At 47.9% G+C, this 23,690-nt stretch overlaps 1 protein-coding gene across 4 annotated transcripts; it reads left to right on the top strand.

Annotated features, from left to right (window-relative positions):
* Positions 1-570: 570 nt before the first annotated feature.
* Positions 571-23,211, top strand: ATP6V1C2 (ATPase H+ transporting V1 subunit C2). 4 transcript variants are annotated; one of them, XM_064146323.1, is made up of 13 exons: positions 571-612; positions 2,300-2,455; positions 5,248-5,315; positions 8,956-9,041; positions 13,412-13,506; positions 14,201-14,292; positions 17,188-17,286; positions 19,067-19,135; positions 20,575-20,667; positions 21,071-21,164; positions 21,431-21,528; positions 21,915-22,044; positions 22,953-23,211. In XM_064146323.1, the coding sequence occupies exons 2-13, from the start codon at positions 2,327-2,329 to the stop codon at positions 23,040-23,042; spliced, it is 1,143 nt and encodes a 380-aa protein (XP_064002393.1). In that variant the 5' UTR covers positions 571-612; positions 2,300-2,326; the 3' UTR covers positions 23,043-23,211. The 4 variants fall into 4 exon arrangements, with proteins under 4 accessions (XP_064002393.1, XP_064002392.1, XP_064002391.1 ...); XM_064146322.1 differs by lacking the exon at positions 571-612 and adding an exon at positions 944-1,021; XM_064146321.1 differs by lacking the exon at positions 571-612 and having other exon boundaries at positions 2,222-2,455.
* Positions 23,212-23,690: the final 479 nt, after the last annotated feature.

Genomic DNA, 23,690 nt, shown 5'->3' with positions numbered 1-23,690 from the left:
TGGAGATCTTTCAGCAGAGGCTCTCCTTCTCCACATATGCACTGTTTTTTTCTCTACCTCGCTAAACACGATAGGGATAAGCAAAGGGGGATGAATCCCTGGATAACCTAATGAATCTGCAATAAGACCTTGACCTGTGTATTGGCTACCTAGGGCATGACTGAAATGGAACTGTCCAAGTCCACAACTGTAATTCAGGCTGTCTCTCAGCAGCTGCTTCTACCTAGTGATGGAGCTATCTAAATCCGTTTAGGGGGGTGTGTTTAAGTTCTCAGAGTTGTCAGGATCTCTGTTCATATGCATGACCAGACGTCTGGCCTTCAGCATCTCAAGCCCTCTTCATTTAGGACAGATCATTTGGAAAACCAAGATCATCTCTCTGTTTAATTTCTGGGGGCGTGGGGGATGTGTGTCAGTTTGATACACGGAAACACGTGCAAAACGTGCACTGTCTTTTGAAGAAAACAAAGCACCCCTGACATCGAGACTGGCTAGGTGCTGGGTGGCAGCACAGCACGGAGACCACTCCGCTGGAAAGTCAGAGCTGGCTGAACCATGTGCTGCAGGAGGGGTTAAGTTGCTGCTTGCAGAAATGCCAACCAAAGGCAGTAGGTGAGTACCTACTCGTTGTGTCGAGAACCTCCTTTAGTTCAGAGCTACAGAACGCTCTAGAGAAGTCTCCATACTCCGTGAGCCGCTTCCAGTACCAAGCTGAAGGCAGCGTGGGGCAAACCCGAGGCTTGGTAAGGATGGAAACCACAACTATATTCTACCAAGGAGGAAGCGCTGCTGCCTCGAAGGCTCACATGGGCATTTGTGAAATGAAGCACCCAGAGAGGTCCCCAAACAAGAGTTGGAAAAGTCTGCCCCGCCCCGGCCGCCTCAGTCGGCGTGTCCGTGCCCGCCCCGCCGGGAGCCGCTGGGCTGGAGCAGCGGGCAGAGCACGGGTAAGGCAGCGGGCACGGAGCAGCAGGCAGCGGGCACGGAGCAGCGGGCACGGAGCAGCAGGCACAGAGCACGGGTAAGGCAGCGGGCACGGAGCAGCGGGCAGGGAGCACGGGTAAGGCAGCGGGCACGGAGCAGCAGGCAGCGGGCAGGGAGCACGGGTAAGGCAGCAGGCGGGGAGCACAGGTGCGGCAGCGGGCAGGGAGCACGGGTAAGGCAGCGGGCAGGGAGCACGGGTAAGGCAGCGGGCAGGGAGCACGGGTAAGGCAGCGGGCACGGAGCACGGGTAAGGCAGCAGGCGGGGAGCACAGGTGCGGCAGCGGGCAGGGAGCACGGTGGAGGAGTGCGTGAGAGCGCCAGGGGTCACATCTGCCGTGTGTCATGTCCCGGAGGCTCTGGGGACAGACTCTGGAGGGATCTCCAGGAACTCCCTGCGCGGCTCCTGCTGCTGGCTGTCTCGCCCGGCTCTGGGCGGCTCACAGCCGTGTGCGTGCTCGGGGCTGTTTATCGAGGTGGTCCTGCCGAAAGCGTCTCCTTACGCGGCTTGCTTCAGCTCCTTCCTGTCCAACCTGGGAAGAAAAGCAGGGGGATTTAAAGAGGTCGGACTGATCATCCAGTAACAGAACAAGAGGAAAATGGCTCAGGTTGCACCAAGGGAGGTTTAGGTTGGACATTAAGAGGAATTCCTTTCCTGAAAGGGTTCTCAGGCATTGGAATAGGCTGCCCAAGGCCGTGGTGGAATCCCCTTCCCTGGAAGTGTTTAAGGGTGGTGCAGATGCAGTGCTTAGGCACATTGTTTAGTCAAGGACTAGTCAGTGTTGGGTTAATTGTTGGGTTCTATGATTTGAAAGGTCTTTTCTAATCTAGGCGATTCGGTGAAAGCAATATTACATCTTGCCAGTGTCATCTTTTGCAGCCTCTGTGTTCAGCAGAAGTCTTTTTACACCTCGCTTTCACTTCTGCCTACAGGTGTCCAAAAATGTTCCAGAGGGTATTTATCGAAAAGAAGACCTTAGTGACATTTGCATGGTATAGTGAAGTCTCCAAACTCCATAGTGGAGAGTGTAGTTGAAGTGCAAGGAGCATAGAACAGGTAGAGAGGTAAAATGAGAGGAGGAAGCTTCATTTCCTCAATCAGAAACTGGATGGAACAACCCTGAGGAGGGAGGAGCAGGCACACTCTTTCCGTGACATTCTGCAGAAGGTCATGTTCTGTTTCTGGAACACTCTTCGGGTGTTTCTGGGTTAAAAAACCCATCAGCCTCTTTGATTTTTCTTCTCTTTTTTCTTCTTAGGGAAGAACATGTTTTGTGTGGTGCTCTTTTACCAGCTTACCTGCTTTGTGTTTCTGCAGTGACCAGGACTGAAAGGAACTTAGACCATGTCAGAGTTCTGGCTGATATCTGCCCCGGGAGATAAAACAAATCTGCAGGCATGGGAGAGAATGAACACAGTGACATCTAAATCCAACCTGTCCAGCAACAGTAAATTCCATATTCCAGACTTAAAGGTAAATGAGGAAGAGTTTATGTATGGATGACAAAGCACCACTAGCCAGGAATATAGAATTTGGGGATAAGCACTGGGTATGTCTTTTGGGATCATAGCTAGAGAGTAGAAGAAAACTGCAGTTGTGGGATGAGTTGTGCTCAGTCAACTCAGAATTGTTGGGAGTGAGAAGAATTCATTGTGCTTGAAGCTGACCTTCACATGGGAAGGAGATAGGTGCAGATGTAGATGACACAGGTGAGTGAAGGTGCACGAGTGGGTTAACCAGTTTATTGCATTCAAAGTATTTGCTCCCAGTGATGAGAGAGACAACAGTGCTGTACATCTTGGAGCATCAAAACAAAGAGAGTAGCTAAGGTTCTAGAAATATGTCAGTAAGACTGATGACAGAGAAAACAGAGCACCAGTCCTTGAGAAATGAATGTGTCTGTCCTCAGCTAAATGGGAAAAATACTAGTCCATCATTTAAAAAATATCTTTGCATTATTCAATCCTTATTTTATGAGTTATACACTTAATGTTTGTGTGTTGCATCAAAGACAATGGATGTCACAGATGTAGAGCTTGGTTCTTTGGGGAATTGCCATCACTTAAAGCTACACTTAGTGCATCCAGGGTCTGGCTTTAATCAAAAAGTGTTGTTAACAGTTACAACTTGAGCTATTCCAATGACAGAAGGCTGTAGGTGAAAAGGGACTGTGGGCTGTGCTCAGATAATAACCTCCTGAATTGTCACAGGGATGTTTCAGTTTGGGAATGGTGCTTTTCACATGTGCACCTGAGGCTGATGTGGTTTATACCATCTGTGGGCCTTACCCAAACGGTTTTGGTGTGAGTCTGCCAGTGTTAAAGGAAGTAAACCATTCACAGTATGCATGTGCAACTGAGACTGCTGTGATTTATACCATCTGTGGGCCTTGCCCAAATGGCTTTGGTGTGAGTCTGCCAGTGTTAAAGGGAGTAAACCATTCAGTATCTGAAGATGCAACCAGTCCATGAATATTCTCCTGATTGTTCTGGGTAACATTTGTTTTTTCTTCTTCAGTGTCCTGGTTTGAGGCTAATTGGAATATGTTAATGAGAGAAATTAGATGAGTGGGTGTAAAAAGAAACTAATGATGAAGTTTGTATCATTCATTGGTTTGCTGAGTGGGATAAAAAGCCAAAATGTCAACAGTTTGTCCCACTCTGATCTGGGATGCTGGATATATTCTCTTCTTCACTCCTCTCTAATCTCACCACTAACAAATAATAACGTAAGCTTTGCTGCTTGTTTTGTTTGTCTGGGAAAGCAGAGGGAGAAAGAGATTCTTTGTCTGGGGGGAAGTTTGGATTTCTGTATTCTAATTTGTAAATACCTGTAAATATATTGTGTATATATGCTGGTAATTTTTGCTTTGTTGTAAATATAGCTTCATCTTACTGCCAAGTCGTCTGAGATAGTCTGGTAAATTCCAATAGTGTAGGGGAGGAAGTTCTTAATCCATCACATTCAACTTGACTCTTCATAATGGTGAGCTGGCAACAGTATGAGAAAAGGTGCAGAAATCCCTTGCAATACCATAAAGATGTGATGATGATTGTGGCAGTGACACAAAAAGCAGATGTTGGTCCTGGAGGAAATGACTTTGTGGGAGGCTTAGTCTTTGGTAATAGCAAAGAACAGAGACTGCCAATTGATTGAGTGCTGCTTGCCCTGACTCTCTCAGGGAGTTGGTTAGTGAGCATGTATGTTGTGTGTATTGTGTGTACATGGTGTGTATGTTGTGTGTGTTGTATGTGGTGTGTGGTGTGTGTACGTTGTGGGTATTGTGTGTATGTGGTGTGTATAGTGCGTGTATGTTGTGTGTATTGTGTCTGTTGTGTGTGTTGTGCATATTGTGTGTATGTGGGGTGTACGTTTTGTGTATTGAGTGCATGTTGTGTGTATTGTGTGTGTTGTGTGTATTGTGTGTGTTGTGTGTATTGTGTGCATGTTGTGTGTATTGTGCGTGTTGTGTGTACTGTGTGTTGTGTATTTTGTGTGTGTTGTGTATTGTGTGTGTGTTTTGTGTATTATGTGTGTGTTTTGTGTATTGTGTGCGTTTTGTGTGTGTTGTGTGCGTGTTGTGTGTGTTGTGTGTGTTGTGTGTGTTGTGTGTATTGTGTGTGTTGTGTGTATTGTGTGCGTGTTGTGTGTATTGTGTGTGTTGTGTGTATTGTGTGCGTGTTGTGTGTGTATTGTGTGTGTTGTGTGTATTGTGTGTGTTGTGTGTATTGTGTGCGTGTTGTGTGTATTGTGTGTGTTGTGTGTATTGTGTGCATTGTGTGCATGTTGTGTGTATTGTGTGTTGTGTGTATATTGTGTGTTGTGTGTATTGTGTGCGTGTTGTGTGTGTGTTGTGTGCATGTTGTGTGTATTGTGTGTTGTATGTGTATTGTGTGTTGTGTGTATTGTGTGCGTGTTGTGTGTGTGTTGTGTGTATTGTGTGTATGTTTTGTGTATTGTGTGCATGTTGGTGCCTTCATGGTCAGTGTTGATGAAGTTAAAGAGCAATCTGTGCAGCTCGAAGATAGGGGAAGGAAAAGAGGAAGGAAGACACTGCCTTGTAATCTTCAGACGATGTGTACTTCTTCCCCCTATTGGAAAAGGCTTTTCATGCCCTAGGTCCTGGAACTGCTGCTGTTTTCCACCAAGTAAATAAAGTTCTGCCAGACTGTTGAATTTGCAACTGATAAACACAGGTTGGTGTCCATAAGGCTCTGCCAGCAGAAGCTGTAGACTTGTGCATCTTTCACTTCTCTTTTGCACAGGTGGGGACACTGGATGCTCTTGTTGGCCTGTCAGATGAGTTGGGAAAGCTTGATAGCTTTGCTGAAAGGTAAAACAGATCTTGTTTACTACCTACACATGAGAAACAGACGTTGTTTTTATGGGACTGTATGTCCTGGTGTTCACCTTGCTCTGACTCAGTTCAGCCCAGACTACAACTGGACTAAAGTGGATAGGCTTTCTTTAACCTTTGGGTGGATTGGCATGGGACCAGCTGAATTGAGTCCATAGTACTTTTGTCTGCGCTGCAATCTGAGTGGCAGTGCTAGGAAAGCTGTTTCCCCTGAAGGGAAACCACTTTAAACACCTTGCTTTGCTTTGCTTTGCTTTTCTTAAGCAGAGCATCCTCCCACCCCATTCAGAAACTTAAATTCATAAAATAACAAGTAGAGAATATGAAGCCCTCCCTGATCTAATATGCCCAGAATATTTCTGTTGAGCCCTCTGCCTCTTTTCATCCAGATGCAAGAGTTCTAAAAAATGAGTTCTTTGGAATAAATTCCAGAGTTCTTCCCCTCAGGCTTTTAAACTCCTTGAAAAATAGAATATTGACTAGCATTGTATCAAACCTACTTGGGCAAAGGCTCACATAAGCTCATTGCTGATCATTGCCAGGATTGCCTTTTGGGCCAAGCTGACCTGGGTGCACAAAGAATCATAGTACAGCAAGAGAAAATGCCAGATTGTAAGACACTCCATGGCACAAGGTAGACTTTGTTGTTGAGGCAATGGAAGTATCAGCTGCTGGGATTTTGGCAGGATTTCTTTCCTTGCTTCAGAGACATCCTGGCCTGGATCAGAAACAGTGTGGCCAGCAGGACAAGGGAGGTTACTCTGCCCCTGTACTCAGCACTGGTCAGGCCATACCTTGAGTGCTGTGCCTAGTTCTGGGCTCCTCGATTCAAGAGAGCTTTTGAGGTGCTGGAAGATGTCCAGAGCAGGACAGCAAGGTTGGTGAGGGGCCTGGAACACAGCCCTGTGAGGAGAGGCTGAGGGAGCTGTGATTGTGCAGCCTGGAGAAGAGAAGGCTCAGGGCAGACCTCATTGCTGTCTACATCTCCCTGGAGGGAGACTGTAGCCAGTCTCAAGCTGTGCCAGGAGAGAGGTCTAGGCTAGATGTTGGGAGGAAGTTGTTGCCAGAGAGAGTGATTGGCATTGGAATGGGCTGCTGAGGGAGGTGGTGGATCATCGTCTCTGGAGGTGTTGAAGCCAAGCCTGGCTGCGGCACTTAGTGCCATGGTCTGGTTGATTGGACAGGGCTGGGTGATCTTGGAGGTCTCTTCCAACCTGGTTGATTCTATGATTCTATCACATGCCTCCCACAGAGTCTTGGTCACTGAGACATGTGTTAGCTCTGGGACTGTTTTGCCCTTTTCCACCCAGTTAGCACTGATGAGTATTTGCTTGTCTAAATGTGCTTGATAGTTTGTAGATTCTGTCTGGCATACATTGAGATGAAATGTTTGTATGCTAGCTGTGACAGGCAGTTCGAGTAGAAGTAAGTCTGCTAGAAGACATTCCTCTGCAGGATTCCTAAGAGGGTGGTGAAACACTGGAACAAGTTGCCTAGAGGACTTGTGGATGCCCCATCCCTGGAAATGTTCAAGGCCAGGTCAGATGAGGCCTTGAGCAACCTGTACTCAGCACTGGTCAGGCCACACCTTGAGTGCTGTGTCCGGTTCTGGGCTCCTCAATTCAAGAGAGATGTTGAGATGCTGGAAGGTGTCCAGAGAAGGGTGACAAAGCTGGGGAGGGGCCTGGAACACAAATCCTATGAGGAGAGGCTTAGGGAGCTGGGGGTGTTTAGCCTAGAGAAGAGGAGGCTCAGGGGTGACCTCATTGCTGTCTACAACTACCTGAAGGGACATTGTAGACAGGTGGGGGTTGGCCTCTTCTGCCAGGCAACCAGCAATAGAACAAGGGGACACAGTCTCAAGTTGTGCTGAGGGAAGTATAGGATGGATGTTAGGAGGAAGTTGTTGTCAGAGAGAGTGATTGGCATTGGAATGGGCTGCCCAGGGAGGTGGTGGAGTCACCGTCCCTGGAGGTGTTCAAGAAAAGACTGGATGGGGCACTTAGTGCTATGGTCTAGTTGACTGGCTAGGGCTGGGGGATAGGTTGGACTGGATGATCTTGGAGGTTTCTTCCAACCTGGTTGATTCTATGATTCTATGATTCTGTGGTCTAGCAGGAGGTGAGCCCATGGTGGGAGATTTGGAACTAGATGATCTTTAAGGACCTTTCCAGCTCAAACTATTCTAGGATTCTATAATTGGATGTTAAATAAATGCCAAACTTTTGGTACCTAAATCATGATTCAAGGGTTAAAATGCCAAGCACTTGCACTTGGTTGAGGTAAATGGCACTCAGAGGGTTACCTGCCTGTTTAAATGACCTGAGCCTTTGTGTCCCTGCTCCTCTGACACAGCTACTGCTGAAGTGTTGCTGGATAAACGCAGCTGCCAGTAAAGCCAGGCAGTGCAAACCTGTCAGCACTGCCTGCTGCCAGGAGAGCAGAGAAGGGGCAGGAGTTTGCAGGCTCTCTTGTTTCCACACACTTTTATTATTTATTTACACAAGGAGGCAGAAGGTTTTTCCATGCCACTGTGTGCTAGCACGGAGCTCGCTGCAGTTAACAGCCCTCTCAGTCACTCTTGCCTGCGGCTTCTCCAGGTTCCTTGTTTGGCGGAACATTGTTCAGTGGCCTCAGATTGCAGGACTTCTCCTCCCTGCAGTGTTTTGCAGGCCTAGCTGGTAGGACTTGTAACACACAGCATCACTGAAAGCCGCTTAGACGTTTTGTGTTTCTTTTCCCTTTCTCTTTTTCTGTTTCTTTTTTCTGTTTATTTTCCTTTTTCTTTTTCCTCTCCTTTTCCTTTTCCTTCTCCTTTCTCTTTTTTCATTTTCCTTTTCCTCTCCTCTCCTCTCCTCTCCTCTCCTCTCCTCTCCTCTCCTCTCCTCTCCTCTCCTCTCCTCTCCTCTCCTCTCCTCTCCTCTCCTCTCCTCTCCTCTCCTCTCCTCTCCTCTCCTCTCCTCTCCTCTCCTCTCCTCTCCTCTCCTCTCCTCTCCTCTCCCCTCCCCTGGTAAGACCCTACCTGCAGAGTCCTCAGCACAAGGACATGTAACAGTTAGAGTGGGCCCAGAGAGAAGGGCTGGAGCACCTCTGCTATGAGGACAGGCTGAGAGAGTTTGGGTTGTTCAGCCTGAAGTATAGAAGGCTTTGGGAAGACCTTAAACTGCCTTCTAGTGTTGGAAAGGGGCTACAGGAGAGGTGGGAGGGACTTTTGACAAAAACATATAGTGACAGGACAAGGGTTAGAGGTTTCAAACTGGAAGGTGCTGGGATTGGATTAGACATTTGGAAGAAATTCTTCACTGGGACAGTGGTGAGGCACTGGAACAGGTTGCCCAGAGAAGTTACGGAGGCTCCAGCACTGGAAATGTTCAAAGCCAGGCTGGATGAAGCCTTGAGCAGCCTGGTCTAGTGCTCAGGGCAGGGGACTGGAACTGGATGATCTTTGAGGTCTTTTTTAACCCAAACAGTTCTGTGATCATTTGAACTGCAAATTAACCTGCCCTGCTTCAGAAATGTTTTGTTTGGGCATCTCCATGTTTATAAGGTCATTGCAGCACCTCTTTTGTATTCCTTGTGTTGCATCACTAATAAATCTTCTCTCATTACACCCAAGTGTAATAAAGAAAATAGCCCAGTACATTGGAGAAGTTATAGAGGACTCAAAAGATAAAGTCCAGGAAAATCTTCTGGCCAATGGAGGTAGGTGCAGTATTGTGGTTGGTTTTTTTAATGCATTGATGCTGCTTTTGTTTGCTTCAGAATATGAACATGTGGGACCAAAACACACATTGGAAAGGACAGCCACCAGCAGCATTTTTAAAGAGCACATCTAGCCTGCTTTTGTTTTTCTCAAAGCTAGCAGAAGCTTTGTCCAGCACCAGCTTTGCTTCCAGCACAGTGTTGGCCATCTGGTAATGATGGAGTTTCTAACAGCAGAGCTGAGGATTGAAGACACATTCTTCACTCCTAAAGTGACCTAGCACCTTGCTGTCCCCTCTATGGGCTTGATCTCTTACAGGCAGCTAAATCTCACTAGGCAAAACTGCTTGGCACCTGTCAGTGGTCTGTCAGTGCTTTGCCTTCCCTCCTGAAGTGCTGGGATAGGCCACCTTGTTGTTAACTGTGGGTTTCTGACACCACAGGTGGGTGTGTAAGGCGGCAGCTCCAAAACGTGGAGCCTGGACTGCACTCACAGAGTCGTTCCAGGGGCTAAGGGGACATGCATGTGCTTCTGATGTCAGGAGGAAATGTCCTCCTGTGGTCTCCTTCCCTGGCTGCCAGCAGTTGTGTAGCAGAGCAGCGACAGCAAGACTGCTTCTGACATGCCAAAGGGCAGTGGGAGCCCACTGCCTTACTGCATGGTCCCTTGCATCACCTCTACGTAGTCAGCATGGGGCTCTTATAACCTCCATGAGCTAATTTTCCCCTTTTATTATTTAGTATGGTACTCAAGGCCTTAAAAGGAGCCTATGCCAACAGCAAAATTAACATTTAGAAACTGATGTGTCCACATTTTTGGTAGACCCTAAGAATGTTTCAGGGCAATTTCCTCTGGAGACATGCTGGAAGAGCAAAACAAAAAGGGCCCTGTTGCATGTGTGGACTGCAGGCTTGCACAGTGAGCTTTTAAAGGAGCTGAGTGCATACTCCATCACCCTCTGATTTCTGTCGTTCTTCAGACGTGTACAAGCAGGAATCTCATTTAGAAGCATCCTCCTTGCATGTTATAACAATGACATCTGAAGAGCACAAGTGCTCAGCAAGTACAATAATCCCAATTGTTGTGTTTCAGGCCTGAAGGATAAGATGAAATGTCTCAAAAGTACGTTGAGGATTGCTGATTGCAGTGTTGTTACAAGCATGCATATGTGTGTATTAGAGCTAGAGACAAGCCTTGGCCTGGTTGTAGAGATACAGTGATCAGGTTACGATGGAATTCTCAAGTAACTACCTCGTAGCTTGCTCACCATATCCCTATGACTTGAGAAACAGCAGGTTACTTTCCTCTTTGTACATCATTCTCTTTTCCTATCAGCTCTGCATGTGTTTTAATAGAGGGATGTGGAAAAGCCTTCCTTTTTTTGTGTTACTAACTCCTGCCTTCTGTCTAGATTTGGTCATGCAAGGCTGTCATGCTAATCTGAGACATTAGCTTTCCAAGGTTATCAAATGTGTCTTAAGAAACTGAGTCAGCTTTAGCATACAGGAACTGCATTAATATATTCCATTGTCATTCTTCACAAACAGCAACAACTTTGCTGTACAGATTCCTCCTCCTCCTCCTTCTGGTTGGCAAAAGGACCCTGTCTACATTTAGCCCATATCTGGAGCTAAACTATACCAGTTGCTCTGTCATCCTGTAACTCCTCTCCAACAAAGAAGGGGAACCAGGAGAAGGAGAGGACAACTATGGATTGAAATGAAAATGGATGTAATGAAACAGCAAAACTAATACCAATGCCCATAGGAAGTACAGAAATTGTACTCAGCCCAGTGATCATAAAGCAGTCACAATGAAAGGGAAAGTAGGAGGAGGAAGAGGAGCAGAAAGAGTCCAAGCAGGAGAAGCCCCTGTCCTCAGCAAACACCCTCCATTTATAAGTGTGACGCTCATGGTCTGGGACACAACCACAGCCAGCTCGAGTTGCCTGCCCTGGCTGACTCCAGACTGCTGGTGGCCTGCAGCCCATGCCTGGCCTGGAATTCTGCCCCAATGAAACCAGGACAAACCCTATAGCTGAAGACTTCTTTGAGGTCATGAAATCAGAAACCAAATGATAAGATCCAACATCTTGCTGCACAGTCCCATTTCAGACTCTTAAACCAGCCCTCCTCAGATTTTGCTTGAAAGGACACAGTAAGAGTCCTCTGATTTTAGCAAGTTTGGTGGCTGTGTCTGACAGTTGTTTGGTTATACTTATGTGGACAAAAATGCAAAGTACTAGAAAAAAAACAGCACTTCTGGTGAAGAGGACACACACTGGTTTCTAGGGGGCAACAGCTGGAAGTGGCCAGGTGAAGATGTCTCTCTTATGGCAGAAAATGTGTCTTTGTGTACCAAGGGGAAGCATAACAATTTATAGTGTTTTGAAGGGGAAAATAGAGCTGGGTAAATAAAAAGAGCATTACCAGAGAGTCAGGTTGAGTGCATTGGGGTAGTTAGGAAGCATCAGTCCTTGATGGGCAGCTTTGTGAAGTGACTGGAAAGGTTCCATAAATGAGAGAGGTGCCATTCCTGCCTCAGTCTGCCCACACTGCCTGATGTTTTAAGCTCAGTTTTACTCCTGTGCTCACAGCAGTTTGCATCACCCCTAAGATCAGGCTGCTCAGCTGAACTGCACCAGTGCCAGAGCGCTGCTCAGAAATGGACCCATGAACCAGGCTGAGAACTCATGATGTGTTTATCTGCTTATAGCATTTGAGTTCTGCTGAGGTTCAGGGCATGCACGTGCAGAAAGCACACATCTAGGTCTTCAGGGAACTTTCATATCTCCTCAGTTATAAATAGGTCAGTGCCTGTCTGTAAAGAGCCTGTGCATACACTTCCTCCACACAGCACGGTACTGCCATGCTCTTTGCAAGTGTCGTTCCCCTCGAATTCAGCAGAGTCTAAGAAAGAAAGCTTGGAAGAGAGGCTGCAGGATGAAATCCTTGTGTCTCCTATCCTGTGCTGAAAATGGGCTCCATGAACTTTGTTGCTCAAGTATTTTTGACCTCCCTGCCTTCTCCCCAGAGACCATGAGCAAGCACTGCCAGAGAACTGTGCCCACAGGAGCTGTGTGATAGCCTTCCCTACCTTCTGCAGTTTCATTCCCTTTCCACACTGTCCCTCTGCAGCAGAATTTGCTGATTCCCACCCAGAGCTTAGCAGGAAGGATTAAATCTTTGCCTTGTGACCCCTGCCCCCTGCTTGTGGGGGAGATTTACACAGCTGTGGTTTTAGAAAGAGAGAGAGAACACTGTCCTCTGCCTCCCGGGCAGATTATTCCTTGCTAAGAAGCCTGTTTCCTCCTAGCATGAGATTTTCCATGCTTTGGAAATCCAGTATGGTAAACTGACTCTGGTGGGGTGAGAGAAGCCCATGGAACATAGCACCCTCCTTGCAGGAGTATTCAGTATCACAGTAGACAGGGTAGTACCCTCAGCCTGGCAGTATGGCAATTACACAACTTTTCACCTTTCTTCTCATGCATCTCAGTTCCTACAGCCTCCCTAAGCTGCAGCGGGACAGTGCTGCTTGTGGCAGGATGTGTGACTTTATCCCACTCTTTATCTGTGTGACTTTATCCCACAACTTTATAGAGTTGCCCAGGAGCACTACCTAGGAGTGTTTGGCACCCTAAGGGCCCTCAGGACTCAGGCAAAGAGCTGTCTGATGTCATGAGCTGTTAGAGTTTGTCCTTTGGTACCATAACACACCAAGCCTTAATGTTTACTAATGTTAAGGAGCCTTGATCTTCAGAGCAAAAGCAGCATGATCCTGTCCTAGGAGCCAGGTATCATATGTGTCATCTCCTGATTCTGGGAAGAAGCCATGGCTCCCTGTGCTCTGAAAGTGCCTGGTCTGGGGCGAACTGCATTCACAGGGCCTCAGTGTGAATGCCTGTGGTTGGATCTGGTGACTGGATCTATCCATCTGGAGAAACACCACATAGCTCTGTGTGCAAAGTCACTCCTGGGCTCGTTTGCTAATGAGTGAGTGACTGAATCACAGAGAAGGGGCATCAGCTGCACACCTACTACTCAGCAGTGCTGAGTGCTACTGACAGTCCTCAGAACATGCTGGGGTTAAATTCAGGCACGTTGCAATAACCAAGGCTGAGTTGCATGAAGCTGTTTCTGTTGTGACCAAGAATGGCTGCACATTCCTGTGGCCTGCTGACACTGCTGTTACAGTGACACTTGTTCCAGATCAGATTTCTGTGAGGATTCAGAGGTGGCCTTCTGGTTCATTTGCACCTCGAACGTTAATCAGAGTTACATCTGGGTTATAAGTGTGAACTGCTACCCAAACCTTGACCTGCCATCTGCTCAGCTAACTGCTGTCCTGCACCTCTTTGCATTTTCAGTCGACCTAATTAGCTACCTGACACGGTTTGAGTGGGACATGGCCAAGTATCCCATAAAGCAGCCGCTGAAGAACATATCAGAAGCACTAGCAAAGGTAAATTGTGCTCCAGACTTTTAAGGTGTCAGCACGAGGAATCGTGTCTTTTGGTAGGTTTTGAGCCCTCCTCTTATGGCAGTCAGTGAGAGCTTTGCCTTTGGTGTAGACAGAAACAGGCTCCAGAGCACACAGTGCCTACTGAAGCAGTTGCTGTCATTGTCATTTCTACTTTATTGGTGTGTGTATTGAAACCTGGCCAGGCTGCAAGTGATGGCACTTTACCAGCTGTATAAGGGCACACTGATGTGGTTGTCACACTTTAACCCCCTCCATTTTAATCTTTGTTTTTATATATGTATATAAAATGATGGCATATTGTTCTCCATCTTGGAGTGGAATGCTTGGCCTGAGGTGAAATCAAAGGCCTTGCAGTCTGTTCAAGTCGTTCACTCTGTCAGTCTCTCTGGAAAAGTATGATTCGTTGTTTTGGACTGGATGATCTTGGAGGTCTCTTCCAACCTGGTTGATTCTATGATTCAATACAGACACCAAATGGCACGGTGCCCTTGCTCCTGAGACACAGCTATAACCCAGAGCCACTGCCCAGCCCTGCAGGGAGCTCTGGCACCTCAGGCAGCTGGCTTTGTGAGGGGCTGGCAGCCTGTCCTTGCCCCCAAGTGCAAAGCTAGCAGAAGGGGTGAGGATTCTGCCACAAGCACTGAGTTGATTCACTTTCTTTGCTTTATTTCAGCAAGTGAATCAAATAGAAACAGACCTAAAGACCAGATCAGCTGCATACAACAACATTAAAGGAAATCTGCAAAGCCTGGAGAAAAAAACTGTGTAAGTACAGCAGCTGATGTGCAGCTGTGGAGAGTGGCTGAGTGGAGGGCAGGGCATCCTCACACCTGCTGCTGTGCAGTGGGCAACCTCTGTGCTGCTGGGGACAAACTTTTTCTGGCTTTGGGACATGCTGAGCCTTTACAGACCCAGGGAGAGCTTAAGGGGACAAGGGAGTCGGTGTGATCAGCATGTCTCAAAATCTGCTCAGGGACACTGCAACAGATTTATTGCCAGTGTGAGCAGTCTCAAGAGAATCAAACCCAAAAGCTCTGTACTGCTCCAGTGAGATTTCACAGAGTCAGAAATGTGATGAAGTTGGTCACCTGATGGATTCCTTTGCAAAACACTGCTGCTTCCTCTGTTCTCAACAGCATTTACAGAGCTCCTATGGGAAGCAGCTATGTCTTGCTTGTTCCCACATCTTAGCAGCATCTCACTTCGATTTTTCTTTCCTTTGTTTCACTCTGCTGGTCCAGGTAATACCCTGTCAGGGTCTTCCCTAAAGTTCTCTGTCCTGTCTTCAGCTGCTTATGGTCTTTACCTATGTCAATGCTGATTCCTGGAGAGAATAGTAAATCCCATTAAGGAGTAAATGTAAAGCAATTTAGATGATACTGTGCAGGCTTCATCCAACACATGCCCACATGTGCTGCTCTTCCCTACTCAGGCTGTGTGACACAAATCCTAGCCTTCCTGGCACTGCAGCCAGTCAGGCTGGCAGCCTGCCTAGGAACCAATCTACAGTTATCTACCCAAGGCAGATACTCACAGGGGCTCAACCCAAACTCCAGGGTGGAATTTTGTTCTGAACTGTAGAATGCACTGGGTTGGAAGAGATCTCTAGGGGTCATCTAGTCTACCCTTCCTGCAGTAAGCAGGGACAACCCCAACTAGGTCAGGCTGCTCAGGGAACCATCAAGCCTGACCTTGAATGTCTCCAGGGGCCTGTTTCAGTGTTCCACCACCCATAATAAAGTACTTATTCCTAATGTCCAACCTAAATTTACCCTTTTCTTGTCCTAGTGCTACATGACTTTTGTAAAGAGTCCCTTGCCAGTCTTCTTGTAGCAACATGGAGGTGGTGATGCACAATGAGTTTGCCAATACACCTCTATCTCTCAGGGAGACCTGCTCAGCATGAGGACTGCAGTGATCATAAGGGTCAGCATAGCTGTACCACAGCTAGCTATGCCCCTCTCTCTGCTGCATTGCTGTGTCCATGCCTATCTTCTTCTCACTGCCCCATCCACCTTTAAATACTGGCATTTCTGGTGTCTACCAGAGCTAGTTAGCTTGTGTTGAACAAACATCTGATGTTACTGGGCAGTTAATTAATGTTTAGACTGTCACAGGAAATCTTAAACCAAAATCTGCTGGTTTAGGTCCTTTGCTCCTACCCAGTACCATCTGCCCATGCTCACATAGTGCTTAGCAGCCATGTCTGTGCAGCCATCTGTGTGCAGCACTAGTGGGACTTAATGTGACCAAGTCGGCTTGATCTGTGAAGAGATCTGCTCCTGCAGGTCCCACCTGTACATAAACCTGCTGCTCCCACTGTCCTTCGTCTAGAGGTCTTTCTGTGTACTTGTCCACAGTAGTCCAGCTATACCAGGGTTGCTTTGATGGCTTGGATCTTACTCTGGCTGAAGCATGGTCACAGGCATCTCAGCAGGCAGCCTGAGAAAATAGGCACCTGCCATGAGATGCAGCCATGACCAGAAGAGGGATGGTGGCTGCAGGTGTGCACATCTTAGATGTGCGCTTTGCAAATGTGTGTGTATCAGATGTGTGCATCTCAGATGTGTGCGTCTCACATGTGTATCTCAGACGTCTTTGTCTCAGATGTGCACTTCTCAGATGTGTGCATCTTAGATGTGCACATCTCAGATGTGCACGTCTCAGATGTATGCATCTCAGATGTGCATGTCTCAGATGTGTGTTTCTCAGTTGTGCACATCTCAGATGTGCACGTCTCAGATGTATGCATCTCAGATGTATGCGTCTCAGATGTGTGTTTCTCAGTTGTGCACATCTCAGATGTGCACGTCTCAGATGCATGCATCTCAGATGTGCATTTCTCAGATGTGCATGTCTCAGATGTGCGCGTCTCAGATGTGCGCGTCTCAGATGTGCGTGTCTCAGATGTGTGTGTCTCAGATGTGTGCGTCTTAGATACACGCATCTCATATGTGCGCATCTCAGATGCATGCATCTCTCAGATGTGCGCGTCTCAGATGTGCGCGTCTCAGATGTGCGCGTCTCAGGTGTGCACTTTTCAGATGCGCATCTCAGATGTGCGCATCTCAGATGTGCACGTCTCAGATGTGCGCGTCTCAGGTGTGCACTTCTCAGATGTGCGTCTCAGATGTGCACATCTCAGATGTGTACTTCTCAGATGTGCACATCTCAGATGTGCACGTCTCAGATGTGTACTTCTCAGATGTGCGCATCTCAGATATGTGCATGTCTCAGTTGTGCACATCTCAGATGAGCGCGTCTCAGGTGTGCACTTCTCAGATGTGCGCATCTCAGACTTGTTTGTCTCGGATGTGCGCGTCTCAGATGTGCACTTCTGAGATGCGTGTGTCTCAGATGTGCGCATCTCACACTTTCCAGATGTGTGCATCTCAAGCATCTATGTCCTCACTGTAGAAACAACAGCAGCAGGCTGATGTGGTTCCACGCAAAGGGCATAAACTAGCCTAGTGCTAGCCACCGATATTCTGCCATTGGTTGGAGTTGTGGTTTAGTTATTTTGCAGTAAAAATACCTAAATGGCCATTTCTCCTTACTGATTTTCTTTTGCCTCAGTATATACCCACAGCACAACACCTCCAGCCTGCTGCTGCTGGGTTCCTGCCAATGGTATTTTCCCCTTTGTCTTCTTCACCACAGGGGGAACCTGCTGACCCGGACGCTGGCAGACATTGTGCACAAAGAGGACTTTGTTCTGAACTCCGAGTATCTCATCACGCTGCTCGTCGTGGTGCCAAAGTAAGGCGCTGGTGCGGGTGCTCTGTGTGGCGCTGAGCTTCAGGCCTCACAGCAGATCCCAGCCATGCCGGGTCAGACTGGGGCAGCCCAGCAGTGTCGTGGCTGAGGTGTGTGTGGAGCTGCTCTCAAGGAGGAAAGAACAGTTTCCTGCTAAGGGTGGAGCTGGCACAAAAAGAAAGAGACAAAGACTGCTCCAAACTCAAAACAGAACAGAATCAGGATGTAGGTTTTTACTGGTTACAGAGTGGGTTCTCAAATAGGCCCCTGGTAGGAATATCATGAGTTAAAAATCTGGGAAAACCAGACTCTTGCTGGAGCTGAGCCCATTTATAAACCGAGTTAAACCTGTCAGGCTCGCTGGGCCTCTGCTGGCCATGGATGTGTATGTGCCTGCACGCAGGATGACTGCCATCCCACCAGCCATGAAATTGGCCAGGTCCTTTTCAGAAGCCTGCAGAAAACTTCTCTCCCTATAGTTCCATCCCAAAACAGACACAATACCATCACTTTTCTGTCTGGGAAACCCAAGTTACAAAAAGCTCTCTGTCTGAGGTAGGCTTCTTCAGTTCATTATCTGCATGTTCTCTCAGATTCACTCTGTAAACAGACTTCACAAACTTACCCTCCTGGCCCCTTTCTCCCAGTGGTGACACTTGGCATGTTTGTAGTGTAGCACCAGATCAGCTCTGGGATTGCAGAAAGGGGAGCTTGTGCTGGGTCACAGAATCACAGAACAATAGGGGCTGGAAGGGACCTTTGGAGATCATCTAATCTAACCTCCCTGCTAACACAGGTACACCTAGAGCAGGTCACACAGTAATGTGTCCAGGTGGGTTTTGAAAGCCTCCAGAGAAGGAGACTCTACAGCCTCTCTGGGCAGCCTGCTCCAGGGTTCCAGCACCCTTACATGAAAGAAGTTTCTCCCTAAGTTCAGGTGAAATGTTCCAGGGTCCTGGAACATTCCCGTTGTACTCAGCACTGGTAAGGCCACACCTCGAGTACTGTGTTCAGTTTTGGGATGCCTCACTCCAAGAACACTGAAGTGCTGGAGCAGGTCCAGAGAAGGGCAGTGAAGCTGATGAAGGGGCTTGGTGAGGAGCAGCTGAGGGAACTGGGGTGATTTAGTCTGGAGAAAATGAGGGAGAGGGGAGACCTTCTAGTTCTCTACAACTCCCTGAAAGGAGGTTAGAGACAGGTGGGACTTGGTCTCTTCTCCCTAGCAACAAGGGTTAAGACAGAGAAATGGCCTCTAGTTGCAAAGGGGCAGAGCTGGGTGTGTGTGGGTAAGTTGGACATTACAAGAAACAACTTGACTGAAAGGGTTCTCAAAGCCTGGCACAGGCTGCTCAGGAAGGTGGCTGAATCCCCATCTCTGGAGGTGTTTCAAAGAAGCAGAGATGTGGTGCTGAGCCACATGGTTTTAGCCCCATTCTTGGTAGAGGTAGAGAGTAGTTGGACTGGATGATCAGAAAGGGCTCTTCCAACCAAGGCAATTCTGCGGGACACTGTGGCAAGCCACATTCTTCCCACCATCAGCTTCCCACTCCAGGTCCTTCCTCATGCCGACCCCCCCCCCGAGTGGTAAGGACTGAGGGTGCTGCATTGAGGGAAACACTTCCTGGGCTGCTGGCTGGAGGAGCCTTAACGTATCTGACTCATGTTAGCCAGCACACAGTGCTCCCACCCTTCTGCCCTAAGCCATCAGCTTAACAAACTGCATGCCTCAAGGCACTCGCTGCCCAGTGTGTGTTGACCCTGCTTGCTTTTGTCTGGCTCCAAGGTCAAGCTACGTGCAGTGGCAGAAGACGTACGAATCCCTCTCTGACATGGTAGTGCCTCGCTCCACCAAGTAAGTGACATTCCCGGCTAAGGGCCCTCTTTGTTTCAGAGATCTCTGCCGTATTCCAGCCCCTCTGACCGCTGGATCCTGGAAGGAGTCCCTTGTCTAAGGCGTGGGCTCTGTGTTCACACCGAGATCTCTCTAATCTCATTCTGAGATGAAATAAGAAATTTCTCTGTTGAAGAGTTGTGGGTGAAAGAAAAAAGCAGTCCTCACGTTTTCCTTTCTCTTCCACCTCCCTTCTTGTTCCCTTTTCCAGTCATTTAATTCTTCCTGCTTTCAAACAGGCCCTTTGCTTTCTGTGAGCCCCAGAGGAATTACTTGTTGCAGTCATGCAGCCAGAGCTCAGGCACAAGCAGTCACACACAGCTTTGTGCACAGGAGTTTGTAGAGGGACCAGACTCTGCATTTCCAGTTCACTGTACATGCATTTGCATTAGCAAACACCACACTGAATGAAAAAATCCCTCCCAGGAATCAAGTATTTCACTGCTTAGATCATGTACTCCATGAGGTCCAGACTAGGGTGCTAGAGATGGCATAAATATTGTCTGAAATGGAAGAAGGCACAGGCCAACTATGTCCTGGCCTGCATCAAAAGTGTGACCAGCAGGACAAAGGATGTCTGTCTGCTCTGATGAGATCACACCTGAAGTACTGTGTCCAGCTCTGGTGCCCCCAGCACAAGAAGGACTGCTGGAGAGGGTTCAGAGAAGGCCATAAAGATGATCAGAGGGCTGGAGAACTTCTCCTATGGGGACAAACTGGGAGAGTTGGGGCTATTCAGCCTGGAGGAGGCTCCAGGGGGACCTTAGAGCAGCCTTCCAGTGCCTGAAGGGGCTACAGGAGAGCTGGGGAGGACTTCTGACAAGGTCTTGTAGTGACAGGACAAAGGATGATGGCTTTGAGCTGGAAGAGGGGAGATTGAGACTGGAGATGAGGAAGAAATTCTTGGCAGTGGGGGTAGAGGAGACATTGGAACAGGGAGGCTGTAGATGTCCCCTCCCTGAAGGTGTTCAAGGCCAGGCTGAATGAGGCCTTGAGCAACCTGGGCTGGTGGGAGATGTCCCTGCCTATGGCAAGGGATTGGGACTGGATGCTTTTTATAGTCTCTACCAACCAAATCATTCTATTAAGTGGAAAGTGCAGAGAAGAAAGCTGTTTGCTGCTGTCCCTCTCAAAACCACAACTGCCTGGGAAGTTAAGAGATAAATGAGGAGAGCAGAATCCCTGTGTACTGCCATGAATGCAAAAAGTTCACTCCTGGGACTTTTAGACTAGAGATGGTGTGGCTGGTGCTAGTCAAGTCTTTGTTCCCTGTTTCAGTCACAGCAGTTCTCAGAAGCCAGGTGTTGCTCAGTATCATTAATGCAAAAGAACTGCAGGAGAAGGTGGAGACTTGAGAGCTTTGCCATGTGAAATGACAGCAATGGACTCTCCTCCCACAGAATGATTGCTGAGGACGCAGAGGGAGGACTCTTCACCGTGACTCTGTTTAGAAAAGTGATGGATGACTTCAAGGCCAAAGCCAGGGAAAACAGGTAAGTAGACTGACTACTAGGCAGAGCAGGCTCACAAGCTAATGATGGGGGTAAGGTGAGGCTTGTTGTGTGTGCAATACAACTGAATCCATCACTGCTTTTTAGGACTCTTCCAGCCTGGTTGATTCTATGACTTCTGTACTGCTTGGGCTGCTGAGTGGCCCTAAAGCCACTGAGAAGGCAGGGTGAGAAGGAATGATGATTCTATAAGCACCAAAGTTCAAATCCTCGAAGTGTCTTTCCTTCCCTCAGGCTATTGACAGCAGGAAGTCAGTAGGACTTCCTTCCACTCCCCGTGTCTAGTGACTGTGAAATATCTTGCACCTGCTTCTCTGGAGGCAGAAGAAATGTAGGTGCATGCTGCCAGAACCATGGCTTGAGAGCAAATCTCCTTCCATTGTAGGTTTGCTGTTCGAGAGTTTTATTTTGATGAGAAGGAACTGAAATGTGAAAAGGAGGAGCTGATGAAATTAGCTTCTGATAAGAAACAACAATATGTAAGTAGAACACCCAGCTGGTGGCCCATGACAGCCTCTGCTACTGACATGGCCAAGCACGTTTTGCTCATAAATGGCTTTATGGTTCCAACAGACTCCTGTGAGCTCCATTTAGCCCAGAAAACTGAGGCACAGTGCAGATAACACAATTTGCTCAAGGTCTCTTGAGTTTCTGGTGACCTGGGAACCAAGGCAAGGCTGCCTGAGAATGATCTCAGCAGCCCATGGCAGCCAGGGGATGACCGCACTGCTGTGTGTTCTCACAGGGCCCGCTGCTGCGCTGGCTGAAAGTGAACTTCAGCGAAGCATTTGTGGCTTGGATTCACGTGAAAGCCTTGAGAGTCTTTGTTGAATCTGTGCTGAGGTAAGTGGGTAGATGCAGTGGCAGCAGAGATTGCTGTACAAGTCAAAATGCACAGCTCACTTCTGGGGCAGTTCCTTTGTTGGAGGGAAAAAATCCCTTAGACACCTCCTTCTGTGAGATCATACCAGAGGACCACAAAAAAAGGTGCCAAGAGTTGATGAAGAACAGTTCTTTGGGAGCACTGAGAGGGAAGTGGAAACCAGACAGATGCTGTTTAATTGACTTCTGCCTTCAAAAAGAAAATAGTTTCAGATAAAGGAGGAGCACCCCACCACGGATGGGCTCTGCAGGGCCCTGCCAGCTAGCATGCCTGGAGGCTGAATGAGAAGGGCAGGAGCAGGACAGGCAGCAGCAGCAGCTGAGCCCCTGTGCTGATGTGTTTCAAGGTATGGCCTCCCTGTGAATTTCCAAGCAATGCTGCTGCAGCCAAACAAGAAGTCTGTGAAACGCCTGAGAGACGTCCTGAACGTGGTCTTCAAACACCTGGATGAAGTTGCAGCAGCAAGCATAATGGATGTAGGTATTTGGACCGCAAGTGCCAGTGCTGCAGCTAGCCAAAGGAACACTTTCACCACACCATCTGGCTGAAGCACATCTCACAGCTTGCAGTGCTAGGACCCCTGGATGCAGCTGTTGTTATTCTTGGTGCTTACAGATTGGGTTAGGGTCGCAGACAGGCTCAGATTACGATGGAAAGGCACAGACCCTGCTTACCTGATCTGCTGAAGCATCTGATGCTTACAGTGACCAGACCAAAAGGTCTGCTCAGCCTGGGCAGTTCCTCTAGGGGAAATGCATCAGGTCTTCTATAAATATTCCAATCAACACAAGCAAGAACAATTCATTCAGAGCTCAAAGCAAGGACTACTGTACCTCTATCCCCTCTGAAATGCTGTTACTGCCCGAAGCACTGACTCTCTCCCTCCCCACATCGAGTGTGCAGTTTAGGGTAAACCAGCAGGCACAGAAACAGCCTAAACCCAGAAAGCATAAGATTCTCAGAGCATGGAGGGAGGAGAAAGAATTAACTGCTCTAGGGATGAACCACATTGTGCTAGTTCGAGCCTAGCTGGGCTATTTTAGTGAGAGAAATTAGATGATAGGCTGTGAAAAGGAGACAATGGTGAAGTCCAATGCTGAGTCTAGGCTGGGTGATTTTCTTAAGTGTGTGTGTGTGGGGGGGGGGGAGTAACACCCAAACCATCACATCCTTAAACATGCTACATGTTGATAAAGGTACAACCAAACATGACTTCTCATGCAGCAGCCTGCAAACACCAGATACTTAGTGATGAATTCCCCATCTGAGCACAGCAAATACAAAACTGTTCCCCTATGGAAGAGGAGGGTAAAAGCACCTTGTGCAGCTTGGAACTGTGCAAGTTTGTTCCCTGGTACTAAAGTCATCTCATTTTCTTTTGCAGCCTGGCATGGACATCCCTGGTTTACAACTGAGCAATCAAGAATACTACCCTTATGTCTATTTCAAGATTGACCTCAGCCTTCTTGACTAACCTCAAATTGCTCAAGCTTCATCTATGTGATGGTTTAGGTGTTACCCACCCCCCACACACACTTTGGAAATCACCCAGCCTAGACTCAGTGGCTCTGGAAATTGAAGGAAGCTTTATATTTACAGCTTAGTACAGTATACAAACAGATATTTACACTATATACAGAAATAGACAAACACAACAGCCCTCCCAGAAACCTGAGGCCCCGGGAGGGCTCTCAACCACTCTTCCACCTTCTCCCACCCCTCTCCCTTTACCCCAGATCTTGCCCTATGCCCAAGGAAGATTGGAGGGTGAGCCAGCGGGGGTCAGGAAGCAGATGGATTTAGTCACACAGATGGCGAGAGAGAGATGCAGCCCAAAGCCCAGAGAGCATCTCTGATACCTATATTTGTGTTCTTGTTCTTATACATCTCAGCAAGCCTATGAGTGAAGTAGACATCACCATTGTTTCCCTTTCACAGGGTGTGATCTAATTCTTCTCACCAGAACATTCTAGCTACCTTCAAACTAGCACAATCTACCAAGACCCTAAACGTTACAGTAAAGCAATCTCTAGCTGCTGAAAGTCCAATTAAAATGAGGCTGCTGCTGCAGGATAATTGTGCAAGATCTTCCTAGCACTTTGCAGTAATCCTTATGGTGACT

This window comes from Pogoniulus pusillus, chromosome 7, assembly GCF_015220805.1.
Source record: "Pogoniulus pusillus isolate bPogPus1 chromosome 7, bPogPus1.pri, whole genome shotgun sequence".
Taxonomy (NCBI): domain Eukaryota; kingdom Metazoa; phylum Chordata; class Aves; order Piciformes; family Lybiidae; genus Pogoniulus; species Pogoniulus pusillus.
The sequence above is the reverse complement of the archived record's forward strand: the minus strand, read 5'-3'. Positions and strand labels throughout refer to the sequence as shown.

Coding starts and splice junctions, on each gene's coding strand:
- ATP6V1C2 (XM_064146323.1), top strand. CDS start 2,327: ATGTCAGAGTTCTGGCTGATATCTGCCCCGGGAGATAAAACAAATCTG. Junction 9,042..13,411: donor AAATCTTCTGGCCAATGGAG/GTAGGTGCAGTA, acceptor TTGCATTTTCAG/TCGACCTAATTAGCTACCTG. Junction 21,529..21,914: donor TTTGTTGAATCTGTGCTGAG/GTAAGTGGGTAG, acceptor ATGTGTTTCAAG/GTATGGCCTCCCTGTGAATT.